The sequence below is a fragment of the Bufo bufo genome, chromosome 2 (genome assembly GCF_905171765.1).
Source record: "Bufo bufo chromosome 2, aBufBuf1.1, whole genome shotgun sequence".
NCBI classification, from domain to species: Eukaryota; Metazoa; Chordata; class Amphibia; order Anura; family Bufonidae; genus Bufo; species Bufo bufo.
In genome coordinates, this window is record NC_053390.1 from 287,394,095 (window position 1) to 287,412,183 (window position 18,089).

At 43.8% G+C, this 18,089-nt stretch overlaps 1 protein-coding gene across 2 annotated transcripts in view; it reads left to right on the forward strand.

Annotated features, from left to right (window-relative positions):
- EWSR1 (EWS RNA binding protein 1) overlaps positions 1 to 18,089 on the forward strand; it is a 45,852-nt gene that overhangs the window by 12,878 nt on the left and 14,885 nt on the right. Inside the window, exons 5-11 of one of the 2 annotated variants that reach the window (XM_040416671.1) lie at positions 7,090 to 7,279; positions 7,751 to 7,918; positions 9,304 to 9,599; positions 11,871 to 12,063; positions 14,740 to 14,777; positions 15,392 to 15,424; positions 16,989 to 17,107. In XM_040416671.1, coding sequence (XP_040272605.1) covers positions 7,090 to 7,279; positions 7,751 to 7,918; positions 9,304 to 9,599; positions 11,871 to 12,063; positions 14,740 to 14,777; positions 15,392 to 15,424; positions 16,989 to 17,107 — 1,037 coding nt within the window. The remainder of the gene's footprint in view (positions 1 to 7,089; positions 7,280 to 7,750; positions 7,919 to 9,303; positions 9,600 to 11,870; positions 12,064 to 14,739; positions 14,778 to 15,391; positions 15,425 to 16,988; positions 17,108 to 18,089) is intronic. The other variant, XM_040416672.1, reaches the window with a different exon arrangement.

Sequence of the window (18,089 nt, forward strand, 5' to 3'; positions counted from 1 at the left end):
TGTGACAGGATCCTAGTGAGACACAGCTTTCACTATTGTTCTGTAGCAGTAAGGTCAAGCAGAGGCACAAAGCATTATAAATCAGTATAATAACCTGCGCTCCTGGAAGTCCAGAACGGAGGATCACACACACTCGGAGCGCGATTCCCGTATGGACTCGCTAATGTGAAACAGCGCTAAGTTTTTGCATACCGTGCAATCATGCTGTTTTTTTTTTTTTTTGTTTTTTTTTGCCATGATTTTCTGAAATGCTATGCTACTCAGAGTATGGAAGGGTAGAATAGAAGACTTCATCTCTGAGGCAACAGCAGCCAGGAGCAGAGTGCTGTCCAATCTACGAGAAACAGCAACATTGCCATCCTTGTAAAGGATTTGCACAGACATGACAGCAGAATGGTAGGAAAAGGGGTTGTCAAATGATGACAGCCTTTCCACAGGATAGGCGGATAAGTGATCAGTAGGGCTGCCAATTATCATTAGACCAAGGATCTGTGCTCCCTCTTGCACACGACTGTCTTTTTCAGTATTTTGCAGTCCGCAAAAAATACGGATGACGTCCGTGTGCATTTTGTTTTTTGCGGAACAGCTGGCCCCTGATAGAACAGTACCCTCCTTTTTTTTTTTTTTTTTTTTTTTTTTTTTTTTAATGGGGGAACAAGCTTTCATTCATTGCCATGATGGGGTTTGATCCTAATTTTCGGTATTTGATAAACGGCTGCCATTCGGTCCCAACCCTTTTTACAGCAAGTGTTATCAGTTGCGATTGAATCTATTCTCCAGTCGCTGCACACAGTGATGATAGGACATGCAAGAGCAATCAGTGACGGGGAAATTGCCTTCATGTAGCACTGTTAAGTGAAAATTTGCAAAGTAAATGTTCAGTATTCCTTAGGTACTCTTCACACTAGTTTTTTTAATCTTTTTATTTTTTTACCCCTCTAAATGCTTGTGCTAAGGTCCATTGCTAATGACAGCCCTGGCTTTTAAAGGGTTAAACAGGCTCCCGTTTGTCAGTTTGCTAGCGTAGCATGTTTTCATGATCTGAATTTTTCAAAAGCAGTGTAAACCGGATGGAAAAGAACTCATGCAGATTTGTTTTGACTGCTCCTAAGTTCTGATTGGGCAGTCTCTCCTGTGTGTGGAACGTTCCAGAACTGAAGGTTGAGCAGCTGACAGTCTGGTATTGCTATTGTTTCACTATAGTTGTTGAGGTGACCTGATGTGGTCTTTTCTGCTTTGTGCCTGCAGTAGAGGGACCCACAACAGCATGTATAAATGCTAGAACTTAACTTTAATCCTACAGTTTAACCTTCATTTACAATGATTGCAAGTGCTTCTTTAAGGCCTCCTGCACACGACTGTATCCATATCTGCAGTCTGCAAATTGTGGATTTGGAAAATGCAGATACGGCTATTAGAAATGTCTATTCCTGTCCGCCACACGAACAAGAGTAGGGCATTTTCTATATTGAAGTGAATGGGGCTGAGCACGATACCAAGCACAGCTGCTATACAATGTACGGCACTGTGCTTGGTGAGCTGCAAGAAGGCCATGGTGCTCGCAGGCGTGCCAGTGCCTTCTCAAATGGCTGGTCAAGGGGGTCCTGGCAGTCAGACACCCCTCCCCCACCGATTTAGATACTGATGGCCTATCCAGAGGATAGGTCATCAGTATAAAAATTTCAGAAAAGTGCGCGCACACAGCTATGTCTACAAGGTGCTTCCCAAAGAGCTGTTATGGGGAGATCTTGCACACAAGAACTTTATTTTATTTTTTTCCCTTACTTTTCTTCTTTGGCTAGAGAATGAACCAGAGGGCACACATGCAAATTGAATCGTAAGCTCAGGAGAGCGATGGTGCTTAACCACACTCTGAAATGCCAGCAGACCGATCTGCTATGGGAGTCCTTGCCCTTTGGTCCTCATAACCACTTTCTCTCCCGCTCCCATGCAATCTATCATCTGCCTCCCAGCATTTTCATCTTGCTCATTTCACCCCATTTACTTGGGGTACTTTCACACTTGCGTTTGGTGCGGATCTGCTCAGACGGATCCGTTCCGAACGGATCCGTTTGTATTAAATTTAATTAGGGCAAAACTGATCCCTTTTGGACCGCTTGTGAGAGCTCTGAACAGATCTCACAAACTGAAACCAAAATGCGAGTGTGAAAGTAGCCTTTCTCAGGCAGAGCTCAGCGGTTTAGAGAAATGGTTAAAGACCTGTGTGATGTCACCGTGGGGGCAGCGCTCCTATGCTCTGTGTGGTTAGGGTTTCCCTCTAAGTTGTCAACTAGTTTTAGTTCTTGATCACCCCCTGTATTGATCTGGTGGCCCATAATATCCTAGAAATGCTGGGAGTAGTAGTTCTCTCATATCACCCCCACTATGTGGGGACGAACAATGTCTACTGCCATTGCTTATCTTAATTACTAGTTACAGATTAACTCTTTCTGGGCAGGAGATCCCTCTTCATACAGCCCAATCTGCTGCCCAGAAACCATTTAATGTGCTGCGTGAAAGATTATTTCAGCTGATGAACAAGTGTCTTGTTCGCTTATGAGGTGGTTGGCAGCACATTTACACAGGCAGATTTATTGGGAACGAGCAGTTGAAGTAATGTTCCCGATAATTGGCCCAACAATTGTGTGGTATAAATCTGGCTTTAGGCCTCATTCACATGTTACTATTTGGTCAGGGTTTGATCGGTGATTGTGGGTCAAAAACACAGAATGGATAAATATCTTTCAATTAGGGCTCATGCACACCACCGTATGTATTTTGCAGTCTGCAGAACAGATCCCAAAAAAGTGTCTACATGAGCCCTTATACTTGTGTAGGCTCCACTCCTGATTTTGGCTCCCAATTTTTTTTTTTTGTTTTATTGAACCAAGAGTCAGGTACATTTCGTTATCTGTATACAATACTGTGTTTTGGCCCACAATTAATGATGGAAATCGCCGACCAAACGTGGATGTGTAAATAAAGACCCCCTTTTCACAGGCCAATAATTGGTGCAGTTATGAACACTTTCATGAGAATTGCCCTGTCTGAAGGTGACTCCAATGGACAAACGCTCCATCAGGTGACTGCATTGCTTATGTGAACCCCAAAATCTTTTCTTCTGGGCAGCAGATGGTGCTGTGTAAACGGTTATCTGCTGCCCAGACACTGACTCTGTATGGGAATGAGTAGTCACTTGTCACTGTACAGCAGAGGTGATGGCTGCATATAAATGCAGCTGTCGCTTCCTTTAATGAGCTGGCAATTACTGGAAATAAACAGTTTGTTCCCGATAATTGCCTACTGTGTAAAGGGGTTAGGTCTGCTTTATAGACTTGTCTTGGAGTCCTATTAGACTGGCATTAGCAGCAAGCGACATTTTAGCAAATAGTTTGTGTTCAAGATGTTTGACCTGAGACATTAGCAAAAGATGTTGCAATTTGTGCTCGTTCACCCCTAGAGCATTTACATTGCTAACCACTGCTTATTAATGGGACGATGTGGCAGATAATCTGTCAGTGTTTTTCATGGATCGGACAAATCTGCCTGTCATTGGATCCCTGCACACTTGCTTACAGCGACAATGTTTCCAATTTGAAGGATTATACAGAAATTCAAACATTAATCGCTCAGTCTAATAGGCCTTTTACTCTGGGTATATCTGGTTCAAATGACAAGGTCTCTGGAAGCATTCAGGTTGAGTTGATTTTTTTTCTTTTTTTTTTTTTCTTTCTTTCTGGATTCTGTAGTCAAGTCAGTAGTTTAGGGCAAACCAATGCCAATTCAGGCAATGTCTGTGGACTTGGGCAGGAAGGACAAAGGCTGGTTGGGCACCAGGGACAGGTTTGCATCAAAGTGGCATTACTCCTTCTGTTTTATTACTCATTAGTAAAGCACCATTCATTCCATGGCACTGTGTATATATAAGGGGTGCACATACATAATACAGGCAATAAACGTGAACAAGACCAGTTACAAACTGGTTCAGAAAGAGAGCCCTGCCCGCCAGAGCTTACAATCTACAAGGCCAGCATGCATGGTTTTAAAGAATTTAATGAGGTGGGACAACCCCTTTTTGAAAACTGGCCCTGGAAATGTGTGTACTCTTTTTGAATGGGATTTTTTAATAGCCTCTTAAACTAGGCAGAGAGGAAAAGATCAGTTGTCATTTTTGCATGGGGGTGACTGACAATCTGTTATTTTGGGCAGCTGCTGGTGCTGGAAACTAAACAGTGGATGCAGTCAGAAGCAGGAGGCGTCGTCCATTGTCTAGTGGCTGTGCCGGCTTACTGTGGCTTGGTGCCCACTCGCTTGAAAGCGACCTGAGCTGCAGTACACTGGCACAGCCACTACAGTGAACTGATCCTTCTGGCCCCATCTGCTGTTTTAGTTTCCAGTGCTGCTTAAAACAGCTGATCTGTGTGTGTGTTGGACACGCACCAATTTGATATTCAGGATTGGTAATCAATGTCAAAAAGCTGGAATAATCCCTTAGGGGTATAAATAAGGTTTTACTGGTACATTCAAACTGGAGGTAAAAATTGTGTTTTAAAACAACAAATGGAATTCTTTTGAAGAGTTGGGCCTCTTTCACACAAGCGATACAGATTGTGTCCTGATCTGTCCAGGAAAAAACTGATGGGTTTTGTCTGCATTCAGTCGTTCAGTTTTTTTTTAAATTTTGGATTGTATCCAGATAAAAAAAAAATTAGATATATATATATATATATATCATTTTTTTTCCTTGCATGAAAAAAATACTGAAGAGTAAGAATCTACATTTCTTAACACCCATCAGCAAAAAACACATTGAATCCGGACAAGCCCTATCCACTTCTATGGACCCAGGCTGTGGGGGGGAGCACAGTAAGGCTACATTCACACAACCTGCAAAAAGGCGGGTCTACGGAACGGACATAGGGTGCTATCCGCATCCTATCTGCAAAAAAAACAAAACAAACACAAACTAAATGCGTTAGTGTGAATTTAGCCTAAAGCACATGTTGCAATTTAAAAAAATATATAATTCCCTCCTCCCTATGCAAAGCTGATGTGTATATGAATGGGTCAGGATTCAGTCCGAATACAATGTGTTCACTACGGTCATTGCATCCGGATGGAAAATTTGCTCAGGTGAAAGAGGCCCTAGAGGACAAACATTATTTGCTGAAAAGACCTTGAGGGAGATTTATCAAAACTGTTGCAAAGGAAAACTGGCTTATGACAGGTTTAGGGCTCTTTCACACCTGCGTTGTTGTGTTCCGGCATAGAGTTCCGTCGTCGGGGCTCTATGCCGGAAGAATCCTGATCAGGATTATCCTAATGCATTCTGAATGGAGTGAAATCCGTTCAGGATGCATCAGGATGTCTTCAGTTCCGGAACGGAACGTTTTTTGGCCGGAGAAAATACCGCAGCATGCTGCGCTTTTTGCTCCGGCCAAAAATCCGGAACACTTGCCGCAAGGCCGGATCCGGAATTAATGCCCATTGAAAGGCATTGATCCGGATCCGGCCTTAAGCTAAACGTCGTTTCGGCGCATTGCCGCATCCGACATTTAGCTTTTTCAGAGTGGTTACCATGGCTGCCGGGACGCTAAAGTCCTGGCAGCCATGGTAAAGTGTAGTGGGGAGCGGGGAACAGTGTACTTACCGTCCGTGCGGCTCCCCGGGCGCTCCAGAGTGACGTCAGGGCGCCCCAAGCTCATGGATCATGTGATCACATGGATCACGTCATCCATGCGCATGGGGCGCTCTGACGTCATTCTGGAGCGCCCGGGGAGCCGCACGGACTGTAAGTATACCGCTCCCCACTACTACTATGGCAACCAGGACTTTAATAGCGTCCTGGGTGCCATAGTAACACTGAACGCATTTGGAAGACGGTTCCGTCTTCAAATGCTTTCAGTACACTTGCGTTTTTCCGGATCCGGAGTGTAATTCCGGCAAGTGGAGTACACGCCGGATCCGGACAACGCAAGTGTGAAAGAGGCCTAAGGCAGGCCGATAAGTGAAGGAGACTGATGCTTTTACCGGTACATACATCGATCGGCTTTACAGTATGAAGACTAGGAATAGCTATTGCGATCCTTCATCTCCATACAGAATCATTGTTTGACCGGCAGAACGCTGTATAGGCCGCACAATCTGCTGCCCAGAAACTGATTCATTGTGTCTGCACAAACAGGATCACCTGATGAATGAACATTTCACTCGTTCATCCGGTGACTGGCGGCACACTTACATAGGCAGAATTTCGGGAACGAGAGCACGCAGGAACAGTCGTTACTGCAAATTGGTGTAAATCCACCTTTTAGATACAATGAGCACCCAATCAGATTTACCGTTACCTTTTTTTTTTCAAAGCTCTATTGGAAAATGAAACATCAATCCGAACTAAACCAGTTTTTCTTTGCACAGCTTGTAATATCCCCCTTGTGTAGACCTTGCAGTATACAGAATTGAAACATCTGTTTTTCTGAGAGTGATACTGATGACCTTTCTGACTCCAAGGACCCTTTCCAAACAGCTATTTGAGAAGGTACTGGTGCTCATGTGACTGCCTCAGCCTTTTCCATGCTTGCCCAGCACAGTGTCGAACATTGTATAGTGGCTGTACTTGCTGAGTGGCTGAGTGCGATACCAAGCACAGCTGCTGTCAAATGTACAGGACTGCTTGGTAGGCTGCAGTGCTCATAGGAGCGCCAGTGACTTCTCAAACAAATGATTGGACCCCCCACAGACCAGATACTGATGACCTATCCTGAGGTTAGGTCATCAGTATCAAAATCTCAGGGAAACCCTTTTAAGATGTGGCTGCATCACTTGTTCAGCTACCCAGTATACCTGGCTACTAAAAAGATGTGACCGTCTAATAGATTTATTTGTATTGTTTAATGCAAGCATGCTCAACCTGCGGCCCTCCAGCTGTTGCAAAACTTCAACTCCCAGCATGCCTGAACAGCCTACAGCAGGGCATTGTGGGAGTTGTAGTTTTACAACCGCTGGAGAGCCGCAGGTTGAGCATGCCTGGTTTAATGGAGTTGGAAAAATTCTGTGGAAGCTGTTTCAACTTGTTGTTTTCTACCTTAGGTTATACTGCTCCAGCAGCACCTCAGGCTTATACTCAGCCAATACAAGGCTATGGAACAACAGTCTATGATAGCAGCACTGCAACCACTTCAACTACCCAAGCTTCATATGCAGCACCATCTGCTTACAGTTCCCAGCCTGCATACCCTACCTATGGGCAACAGCCTGCTGCTACTACTGCTCCAGCAAGGTAATAACTGGGCTAAGGGCTGAATCGCATCACTGTGCTTGGTCCATCTTGTAAATTGGCCAGAATACTGCTATTATCCCATGCTAAAGGTCTGTGTTTCCACAGGAAAGTAGTGTTGTACCAGTACTGTTAAATTGTTTGACAATTGCTGTGCTCAGATTCTCAAGCTGCCTGTACATTGCTTTCCATATCTTCCCTGACCCTAATGCATGAACTAGTGCTTCTGACATCTAGGTCCTGTGGAACATTTTAATCTGTAAAATCTGCACTTAGGGTGCATTCAAACGACAGTATAAATTGGTTCGCATGGGTGCAGACCCATTCATTTTGATGGGGCCGCAAAAGATGCGAACAGCAGACCATGTGCTGTCCGCATCCGTCGTTCCGTTTTGCTGCCCCGCAAATATAGAGCATGTCCTGTACTTGCGGACAAGAATATGCAAATCTCCATTATAAATCTTGTTTTTCTAGACCTCAAGATGGAAGCAAACCAGCAGATACCAGTCAGCCTCCTCAAAGTTCTGTCTCCTATGCTCAGACTAACCTGGGGTATAGTCAGAGCAGCTACAGTTATCCCCAAGTCCCATCAACCTACCCAATGCAGCAAGTGACTGCTCCTCCGTCTTACCCACCAACAAGGTATTGACTTTTGCTTCAATATATGTTCAACATTGTCGAAAATTACCGTAATATTTTGTTAGCGGTATCTGAAGCTTAAAGGGGTTGTCTTATCTCAGAGTTAGTGAAACGGCATAGCTTGCTGTGCTACGCCCATGGGAGTTACTGAAACAAAAAGCACAGGTATGCGCCACTGTTTCCTGGCCTTTAGTAACAGTGGGATGAGACAATCCCTTTTAAATGTTTAGGCGAGATGAGAGATTTTATTACCAGACTATATAGAGATTTTTCAGCTCCAAGAAAATCTCTGCACTTGACCAGTGCTATGTCCGTAGAGGGCTGGCCAGTCCCTTCCTCTATCACAGCAGATGCGTATACAGAGAAGGGGGTTGGCATGGCCATTAGCCACCAGCCAAGCCACCCCGCTTGACTCCCAGCAAACACAGGCCAAAATTGGAGCTATTTGTGCTATTTTGATACTAGCAGCGGTGAAAAAATGCAGCCGTCTTAATGCAGTAATCAGCAGATGTTCACCCCATCCCCGGAGATGTGATTGACAAGCTGCTGTTTATATAGGTGCATGTACAGCAGCCTGTCAATAACTGGTCTTAAAGGGCTTCTGTCACTCACACACACCCCCTCCCCCACCACCAGCAAGTTGGGCGGTTACTTGCTGGTAGCCGCCACATCCTCTGTCTAAAAAAACGCCCCCTCCTCCACTTGATTGACAGGACCAGCAAGCGCTCTCCTCATGCTGGCCCTCTCTGCCCATAAAATCCTGTGCCTGTGCCGTACCGGCCCTCATTCGGCACAGGCGCTCTGAGAGGACACTTGCTTGCCCACTCCTTCCTGAGTGCGCCTGCGCCGATGACATCAGCCTACACCTGATGCTTCTTTTCCGGGTGTAGGCTGACGTCTGCGCAGGCGCACTGAGGAAGGAGCGGGCAAGCGAGTGTCTCTCAGAGCGCCTGTGCCAAATGAGGGCCGGTATGGTGCAGGCGTGGGATTTTATGGGCAGAGAGGGCCAGCATGAGGAGGAGAGCGCTTGCTGGCCCTGTCAAGTGGAGGAGGGGGCGTTTTTTTTTAGACCGAGGATGCGGCGGCTACCAGCAAGTAACCGCCCAACTTGCTGGTAGTGAAGAAATTAGCATATCACAAAAGTACTATTTTTAAAGAATTTAAAGCACAGCCAGAGGTAAGAGGGGTATATATGGACTCTGCGTACATTAGCAATACTGAAAATTGCTGTTTGGGGGGGGTGACAGAAGCCCTTTAAGTGTTCAAGCTTTGAGCCTGCTGTATTCTGCTGGCTGCAAAATGGCTTTTTTTTTTTTTTTTAAGGCAGTAGCAAAGATTCTAAATTGTTTTCAGGTTTTGTTAAATTTTGTTTATTTTTTCTTTTAAAGCTATTCCACATCCCAGCCTTCGAGCTATGAGCAGAGCTCATATTCTTCCCAACCCAGCTCCTATGCTCAGCAAAGTAGCTATGGACAGCAGGGCTCCTATACTCAGCAGAGTAGCTATGGCCAGCCAGGAAGTTATGGCCAGAGTGGTTATGGTCAGCAAAGCAGTTATCAACAGCAGCAGCAACCGCCGCAACAGCAACAACCTCCTCCCACAAGCTACCCACCTCCATCTTCAACCTACAGCAGCCAGCCCCCAAGCCAGTATGGCCAACAGGGCGGTGGTTATGGCCAACAGAGTGAGTATATTTTTCCCATGCTGTTGTATCATAGGCTATTGAAATAGTAGCAGTATAGCTGGAAAGGGCTTGAAAAGATACTTATAGCGGCTCTGACAGGCTTTACGTATCTTCTACAACAAACACAAATTAAAGCGGCACTGATCACTTTGCAAATTCATTCTTAGTTGTATTACAACATCATGCACTAAAGGTCCTGTCGGCTCAACTTCTCTTGGTAAATACCTTTATTCCTCATGGAATACTTGACTGTCTTTATTCGGAAAAATGCATTGTTCCTCTGTTATTGCTCCTAGAAATGTATTTGCAAAGTAACAACTTGGTTTTAGCAGTCATGGTGTGTATCACTCCATTTTGACATTGTCCAATCAGGGCTTCCAGTGTCACTGTTTAAGGATTCACCCCTTTGATATCATTAATGGTAATGCCCAGTTGTCAATTTACTCAAAATTTCTGGGCGACACAATCCCAGTGGCACAATAGAATTCCACGAAAATATGCTCCAGTAATGATTCAGTGAGGAATTGACATGAATAGAGATGACACATCTGCTTTTAAAGGGAACCTGTCACCAGTATTTGGGGTATAGAGCTGAGGACATGGGTTGCTAGATAGCCACGAGCACATCCGCAATACCCAGTCCGCATAGCTCTGTGTGCTTTTGTGTATAAAAACCGATTTGATACATATGCAAATTAAGGCTGCTTTCACACTAGCGTTCGGGTGTCCGCTCGTGCGCACTGTTTGAAGGGGCTCACAAGCGGCCCCGAACGCATCCGTCTGGCCCCAATGCATTCTCAGTGGAGGCGGATCCACTGAGAATGCATCCGCCTGCCAGCGTTCAGCCTCTGCTCAGTGAGCGGACACCTGAACGCTGCTTGCAGCGTTTGGGTGTCCGCCTGGCCGTGCGGAGGCGAGCGGATCCGTCCAGACTTACAATGTAAGTCAATGGGGGCAGATCCGCTTGAAGATGACACCATATGGCTCAATCTTCAAGCGGATCCGTTCCCCATTGACTTACAATGTAAAGTCTGAACGGATCCGCTCAGACAACTTTCACACTTAGAAAATTTTCTAAGTTTTAATGCAGACGCATCCGTTCTGAACGGATGCGAACGTCTGCATTATCGGAGCGGATCCGTCTGATGAAACATCAGACGGATCCGCTCCGAACGCTAGTGTGAAAGTAGCCTAACCTGAGATGAATCAGAGCTTGAAAATATGACTCTTCTCTGGTCACTCAAGTAAGATATGACTCTTATGTTTGCATATGTATCAAATCGTTTTTTTTTTTACACAATAAAAGCACACAGAGCTATGGGGACTGGATATTGCGGATGTGCTAGCAGCCCATGTCCTTAGTTCTATACCCAAAATCCAGGTGACAGGTTCCCTTTAAGTGTCTTGCGCTTAAATGTATTTTATTTTATTCTTTTGTTGTTTTCCCCCTTTACCCCAGAATCGGCACTTATTACCTAGCCACAGGACCGCCACTGACCACCACTTAGGTGATAAGTCTTGATTGTGGGAGCACACCTATAATTCCCTCCAACACCTGTCTCTAACAGCTTTCATGGCACATTATAGGCAACTACTGTTGTAAATGCACAGCCCAGTGATGGAGTAGTCCCTAGCATCATCCATGAATGGACGGCTGTGATTGACAGATGCCTTTCTGTGGCAACAGCCAACAACAAAATGTCCTGTACAATAACTATCAATTCTAAAGAAAAATAATGTAATGTACCTTGTAATGTTGGTGAGCAACAAACAAAAAACCTGAATACTAGTTTACTTTCTTTTCCAGGACTTTGATATTTGGACCCCACCAATCTGATATTAATGACCTCTCCTAAGAATAGGTCATAAATTGCAAGTTCCCAATTTAAAGGGTTAAAGAAAACCTGTCGCCATGAAAATGCAGCATTTTATAGATAGGTTTTTGGGAAGAGATTCAGTATAGCTTATTTCAATCATTTATATTCCTGCTCATTCCGGGCTTTGAAGTCGAGGAGGCTGTCCTATCAGTGATTGACTGTGTATACACAGATAGCTGTCATTCAGATACGACCGCCTCCTTGACTTAAATTGATGAAATGCAAGTTAGACTGAATACTTTCTCATAAAATATATAAATCTGCTCAGCTCCTCCTGTCCTATAACCTGGTGCCTGCAGATCGGACACCATGTTCAATATGACTGGTTCCCTTTTAAAGTATCACAGTAAACAGCTGGTCACATTTTGAGTCCATTTCCGCCATTGTCTTCTAGGCAGTTACCGTCAAGATCACTCGAGCAGCAAAGGGTCATATGGTCAGGAGCCTCACCAAGGTTTCTCTGGCTCTGAAGGGCGTGGCTCTGAAGGGCGTAACTCTGGAGGTTCAGATTCCCGTGGCAGAGGTCGGGGCATGTTTGACAGAGGTGGCATGAGCCGTGGTGGTAGGGGAGGCCGTGGAGGCATGGGGTAAGAAGATATCTGTAATCTATTAACTAACATCAAATCTTCCTTCTGCAGAGAATCTTATTTGCCTAAGGTACAGCGTAAAAAACGCAGAAGGCCTGGAGAGCAGCGCAAATGGGCATTGGTTCTTATGGCTTCACAAGCCATCTCGGTGGTGCAGTTACTGGGTCTTCTTCCAGCGTTCACTCATGTTGATTGACCTGAAGTGTGGGTGCACACTAAAGAGAAAAATGATCTGCTGCTGTTATGTATCTTGCAGTCAGCAGCATCCTATTTTTATTTTTTATTTTTTTGTGGCCTTTTCTGAAAATGCTCTTGAACAGTCTGTTCTGGGTTCATGTCCAAGTTTTGGCATTGCTTATTAAGTTAATGTTTTAATTTTGCTACAGTAACTTTGCGTTGATGGCCCCAGTGTGCTGTTCTGAAGAGTCCTGTTGGAGAAAGTGCATAATGGATGTTTGATCATTACTGCAAATATTAACGGTTCTGTTTTTTACCTTTCAGAGCAGCACTATTAGGGGTATCTGGGTTTTCAGGCCCATGACACTCATTGGGTTATAATTCATATGTTTGGGCGCCACGCACATCATTATTGTGTCCCTTACACTCCAGTAATAGTAGGAAGAGGGTTTGAGTAAGTATGAATATTCATTTCATATAAAGCTGCACAGAGCTCTGCAGGTCTGTTGTATTCATAGCTTTTTCACTTTTTTCTTTACCCACACTGCTTTGGCATTCTGTACTAAAGCAGGGGTACACTGTAGGGTTTTGTGCAGCTTTAAGTTAGTAGAAAGAGTTTGTGGAGCTGTTCAGCTTCATCGTGCTGCCCTCTCTATTTTCCTTGCACTATTCTATTGGCAATTATGATATACCTGTTTTGTTACGAAGCTCTGGAAAACCTGCCTCAAGAGTAAGATGACTCTTCATATCAAAATGAAGCTTAAGGCCTCATGCACACGACAGTATTTTTTCACAGTCCGCAAAACGGTGTTCCGTGATCCGTTTCCGTTTACGTGTGTCTTCCTTGATTTTTGGAGGATCACCAGACATGAAAAGTGAAAAAAAGGTCAAGTTTGCCTTGCAAATGATAGGAAAAAAACGGACGCGGATGACAATCTTGTGTGCCTTCGTGTTTTTTCACGGTCCCATTGACTTGAATGGGTCCGAACCATTGTCCGTGAAAAAAATGACAGGTCATATTTTTTTTGACTGACTGGAATCACGGACGCGGATGACAAACTGTGCATTATCAGAGTTTTCAACGGACCCATTGAAAGTCAATGGGTCCGCAGAAAATCATGGAAAACGGAACAACGGACACGGAACACAACAACGGTCGTGTGCATGAGGCCTTATGCAAATAACCAAACGGGATGATCACCATGTTGGTTCTGTATTGTACTGTCCTGGTATGGAGTATTACAAATGACTTGCAGGACTAGATACAGCATTGCAGTAATCAAAAAATTGATGAGACTTGGGTGGCTGGGGTAAAATTAAAACTGGTATAGCTTAACTAAATGAGGCAGGTCTTTTCAGAGCCATCACAAGGTAGGTAACATATTGCGCCCACAAGTTAATGCCATATATATTTTTCACTGATTGTTTGGATATGTATTGCTTTACTTGGATGCACATGAAAATCCCTAATTTTAACATGCTTTGTCAAATTTATATGCCACAGGTTACAAAGTGAGAGCGTTGTATACACTTCAGTTCTAAAAAGTACCCACTCAGCCGGCAGCATAATGAAAAGTGGGACTCGATGTCTAAATGGAGAGAAAATGTCTAATTTTAACAGAGCAGTAGTTTAATCAGAATTGAGTGTAAATATAATAGTTAAAATCCTGTTTAGTAAGTAGAGTAACCCAGTTGTATGGCACAAGACTTACATAATTGAAGTTTTGTATTAGATCTGTAAACTCTATTGTATGGTTTTAAGGGCAGAAATTCTGATCAGTGTAACACAGTAGTAAAGACAGAGCTGCTTGTATTAAAGGTGCAATGCTTATGATTTTTGTGGTATAACTTTAAGGTGTTCTTGGCTGGGTCCAAGCTTCCTAGTATTGGTTATAGCATCATAATAATAAAATGTGCATCTATATAGGACCTTGTGGGAGACCTTTATCAAAACCAGTGCAAACGAAAGCGGCCTTAGTTGCCCATAGCAAGCAGATGCCACCTTTAATTTTTCAGAGCTCCTGTGGAAGATGAAAGGATCGATCTGGTTGCTATGGGCAAGTAAGCCAGTGTTCCCTTCCACCAGCTTTGATAAATCTCCCCCTTTGTGTATTTTTCTCCATGGCCCCTGCTGCCCGAATGTTAGTTGCAATTCTGGCATGGTTTCTCTTGACATTCGAAATAAATTGCAATGATATTTCACTTTTATTTTTATTCGGTTATTTTTTTATGCGGTTAGAAATCTATTTTCATATTTCAGTATTGCACGTTTAATACAGTCATTATGGTTTTCAAAGTACTATGTTTAGAAGTGTATAAATGTATAGGAAGGACTCTAACTATACAAACAAGATTAGTGCTGCGCTGAGACAGATGATTTCTATGGACATGTTAAGCCACTGCCGGCTCTGTACCCTTGAACCCCCCCTTCGAGGCCCAGAATGCTTTATGGCTCTTTAAAGGGAAAAGGCCTTCATTTCTTCACCTTTATTCTCCCAGCAGCGGTGGAGAGCGAGCTGGCTTCAGTAAGCCTGGTGGTAAGTTTTTGAGTATTACAAATGGGTAGTGTAACACAGAACAATGTCCCTTCCCTTTTTTTAATGTGTTTTTTTTAAAACTTTTTTTAAGCAAATTTTTTTTTTCTTTGGTCACATTAAAACCATGGTGTAAAAAAATCTTATGTGCAAAAGGTTCTGGCCGGCATTACTGAGGGGTATAAGTGGTTTATGCGGTTACACAACAGGAGGCTACACAAATGGATACAGAATTGTGTGTAACATGGGGAAAACAGAAAATGACTGCACAATATTGGGTGTGAAAACTACACGCACACACTTGGGCACATAATCCTTTTACAGATTCTTGGTTTTAAGCGTTAAGGATCATTTTTCAATAATTAAATGCTTGCCCTTTACTGCTATCAGCTCTTTTAGCAGTAGGTTGCAGTATTTATGGTTTGTGGGGGTTTCATCCCTGAATTCAAAGGTATTAAAGTACCAGTCTGCCAGAGGTGGTTCTTATGTTTCCCCCATCTGTGTGCCCTCGAAGCCCCTTTCTTTACATTGGTATTTTGTAGCTTTGATGTGAAAGTTGCTGTAGTACAGGTTTCATATTCTGAAGAGATTTCTGTTTTTTTGCTTTCCTCTGCCAGGACTCCTGGATGACGGCCCTGAACTTGATTTTGGTAAGCTCTTTTATTTTTTTGAGCGGGCGGAATACACTATTTCTTGTCTGTTTTCTGAGAACTCTAAGGCCCCTTTCACACGGGTGCAATGCGTGAGGTGAATGCATTGCACCCGCACTGAATCCTGACCCATTCATTTTAATGGGGCTGTGTACATGAGCAATATGTTTCACGCATCACTTGTACGTTGCGTGAAAATCGCAGCATGTTCTATATTCAGTTTTTTTTTTTTTTCTCCCCCACGCATGGTTGCTAAGGAGACGAGGGATGTATGACCCAGGACCCCATTTACTTTATTATTTTCCATTATAACATGGTTATAATGAAAAATAAAAGCATTCTTTAATGCTAAGTATGTCAATTGAGGGTTAAAAAATAAAAACATTCGCAGCTGTGATCCTCTTTGTTCTTGAAGGACCTGCAAAAGGACCTTCGCTGACGTCGTCGCGCTCACCACGTGATGAGTGCGGTGATGTCAGCGCAGTTCCTGCTGATTAAGGATGGGTCCTTTTTTGCATGTTCAAGAAAGAGGATCCCGGCTGCGCGATCAAGTTGATGAGGTGAGTTTGTTTTTATTTTTAACCCTAAATTGACATTATACTTAGCATTCTTTAATACAAAATGCTATTTGCCATTATAACCATGTTATAATGGGAAAATATCTACAGAACACCAAACCCGAACTTAGTGAAGAAGTCCGGGTCTGAGTACTACATTCAGTTTTTTCTCGCGCGCGTGCAAAGCGCATTGCACTCGCGTGGAAAAAACTGAACTCAATCGCAGTCAAAACTGACTAAAATTGCTTGCCTACTCAGACGGGTTTCCCACAATGCACCCTAAACACATCCGGCCCTCACCCGTGACTCCTGTGTAAAAGGCCTAAGGGTGCCTGTACACGTTGCAGATTTTTTTCTCCCCACCCCGGTCTGGATTATTTTTTTTCTGCAGAAAAGCCTTTGTAAGGACTCATGCACACAGGCGGTGCAGTTTTTTGCGGTCCTCAAATTGCAGATCCACAAAAAACTGATACCGACCATGTGTGTTCCGGACTTTCCTGCCCTCTATAGAACTATCCTATACTTGTCCATAAAACGGACAAAGATTCAGCCTCTTTAATTGGAGTCTGTTAGTAGTTCTGACCATTGCTGGTAGCACTTGGGCGGGAGCTGGGGAGAGCAATACAAACATAGCTTTTGTTGTGCTTCTGCAAGTGCATCGGAGGCAGAGCTTCACCGTAAAGTGCTCTGGCTGCATTAAATTGCTGTGCAGCCCCTCCTTTCTGTTCGGAGTGACAGCTGTAGAGGCCTTCTTGTTGGATGCCACAGCTCTTTCAGTACACTAGAGACGGACCTGGCGAAATAAAAGTTCATGTTCACACTGCCCTTGATGACATAAGTGCCACAAAAGATGCCTTATGTTTGTACTGCTCTCCTTGATCCCCTACCTAGTGCTGTTAGCAGTTTAGAGTTATCAAAACTGCTGACGCTCCTTTTAATGTAAAGAGCAGTTTTTTTTATAAATAAACTCTTCAAAAATATTTTATGACACTATATTGTTTATTTAGTGCCCCCTATGGAGCCTGAAGAGGAACCAGAGAACAACACAATCTATATGCAGGGCCTGAGTGAGAACGTGACGGTTGAAGAGGTGGTAGAATTTTTCAAAGACTGTGGTGAAGTGAAGGTGGGTATGGCGCTTTACATACTTCTGTTGCATTAACTTTATTGGGTTGGCCACTACATCTTTATCTCTGCACACGTGACAGCACATACAGGCATTTACTTACACCGTTATTAAATCATTTGCCTCATTGTTTGAAGCATAGCTAAGTGTTACACTGGTTTGGCCTAGAGCGGAGTCCTGTTGTCATTGGACACAAACGACAAGCTTTTTGTCTAACATGTCCCTAGCAGCGTTGATGAGCTTCTATAATGCAGCGCCTGGTGTAAAGTATTCACATCCAGTAACCAGCAGTGAATATTTGATATTTTAGTGCTGAAGCCTGCAAAATTGTGGCTGCAGGGCTAGATGCACACTAGCGCTTGAGGATCTCTGCGCACTCTGGTATTGCTGGAAGTTTGTAAGTCTGTTTGGCCCTATTATCTATAATGGGGATTGACTGTAATCCGGTCGCAACCTGTTATGTGCCAAGAATCGTCCGGAAGAAAACCACTGCACCCAGTGGTTTTCGTCTCGCTGATTCTCAGTATATTTGCCTGAAAGCGGCCTGATCTCAGCCAGTCCCCATCATGGTTGAATACACAGGAATCTGGCAGGCTGTTCCCTCCCGGAACAGCCTGACGGATCTCAAGCATTGGTGTGAAACTAGCCTAATACAGGCTGTGACTTGATCAGTATAGGTAAAATGTAGTAGCTAATGTACCATATTTGGTAAATTTGGCATAAACAGAATTTAATGAAAAAAATAAATCCATATTTTTATTTTTGTGCTGCGGAGACATGGCTCGAAATCCCACGTTAGCACTTCATACTGCTTCTGTGGGTGTCTGATCCGTGCCTCCGCTCTGCATGGCTCCATATCTTGTGGAATACAGATCTATTCAAGTCAACGGGTCTGTATCCATAATATGGAGTGTGGATTGCTCAACGGTGTACGGAGAAGTAGATTTTAAGCGCACAAGGAAAGGTGTGCTTTAGGGAGGCA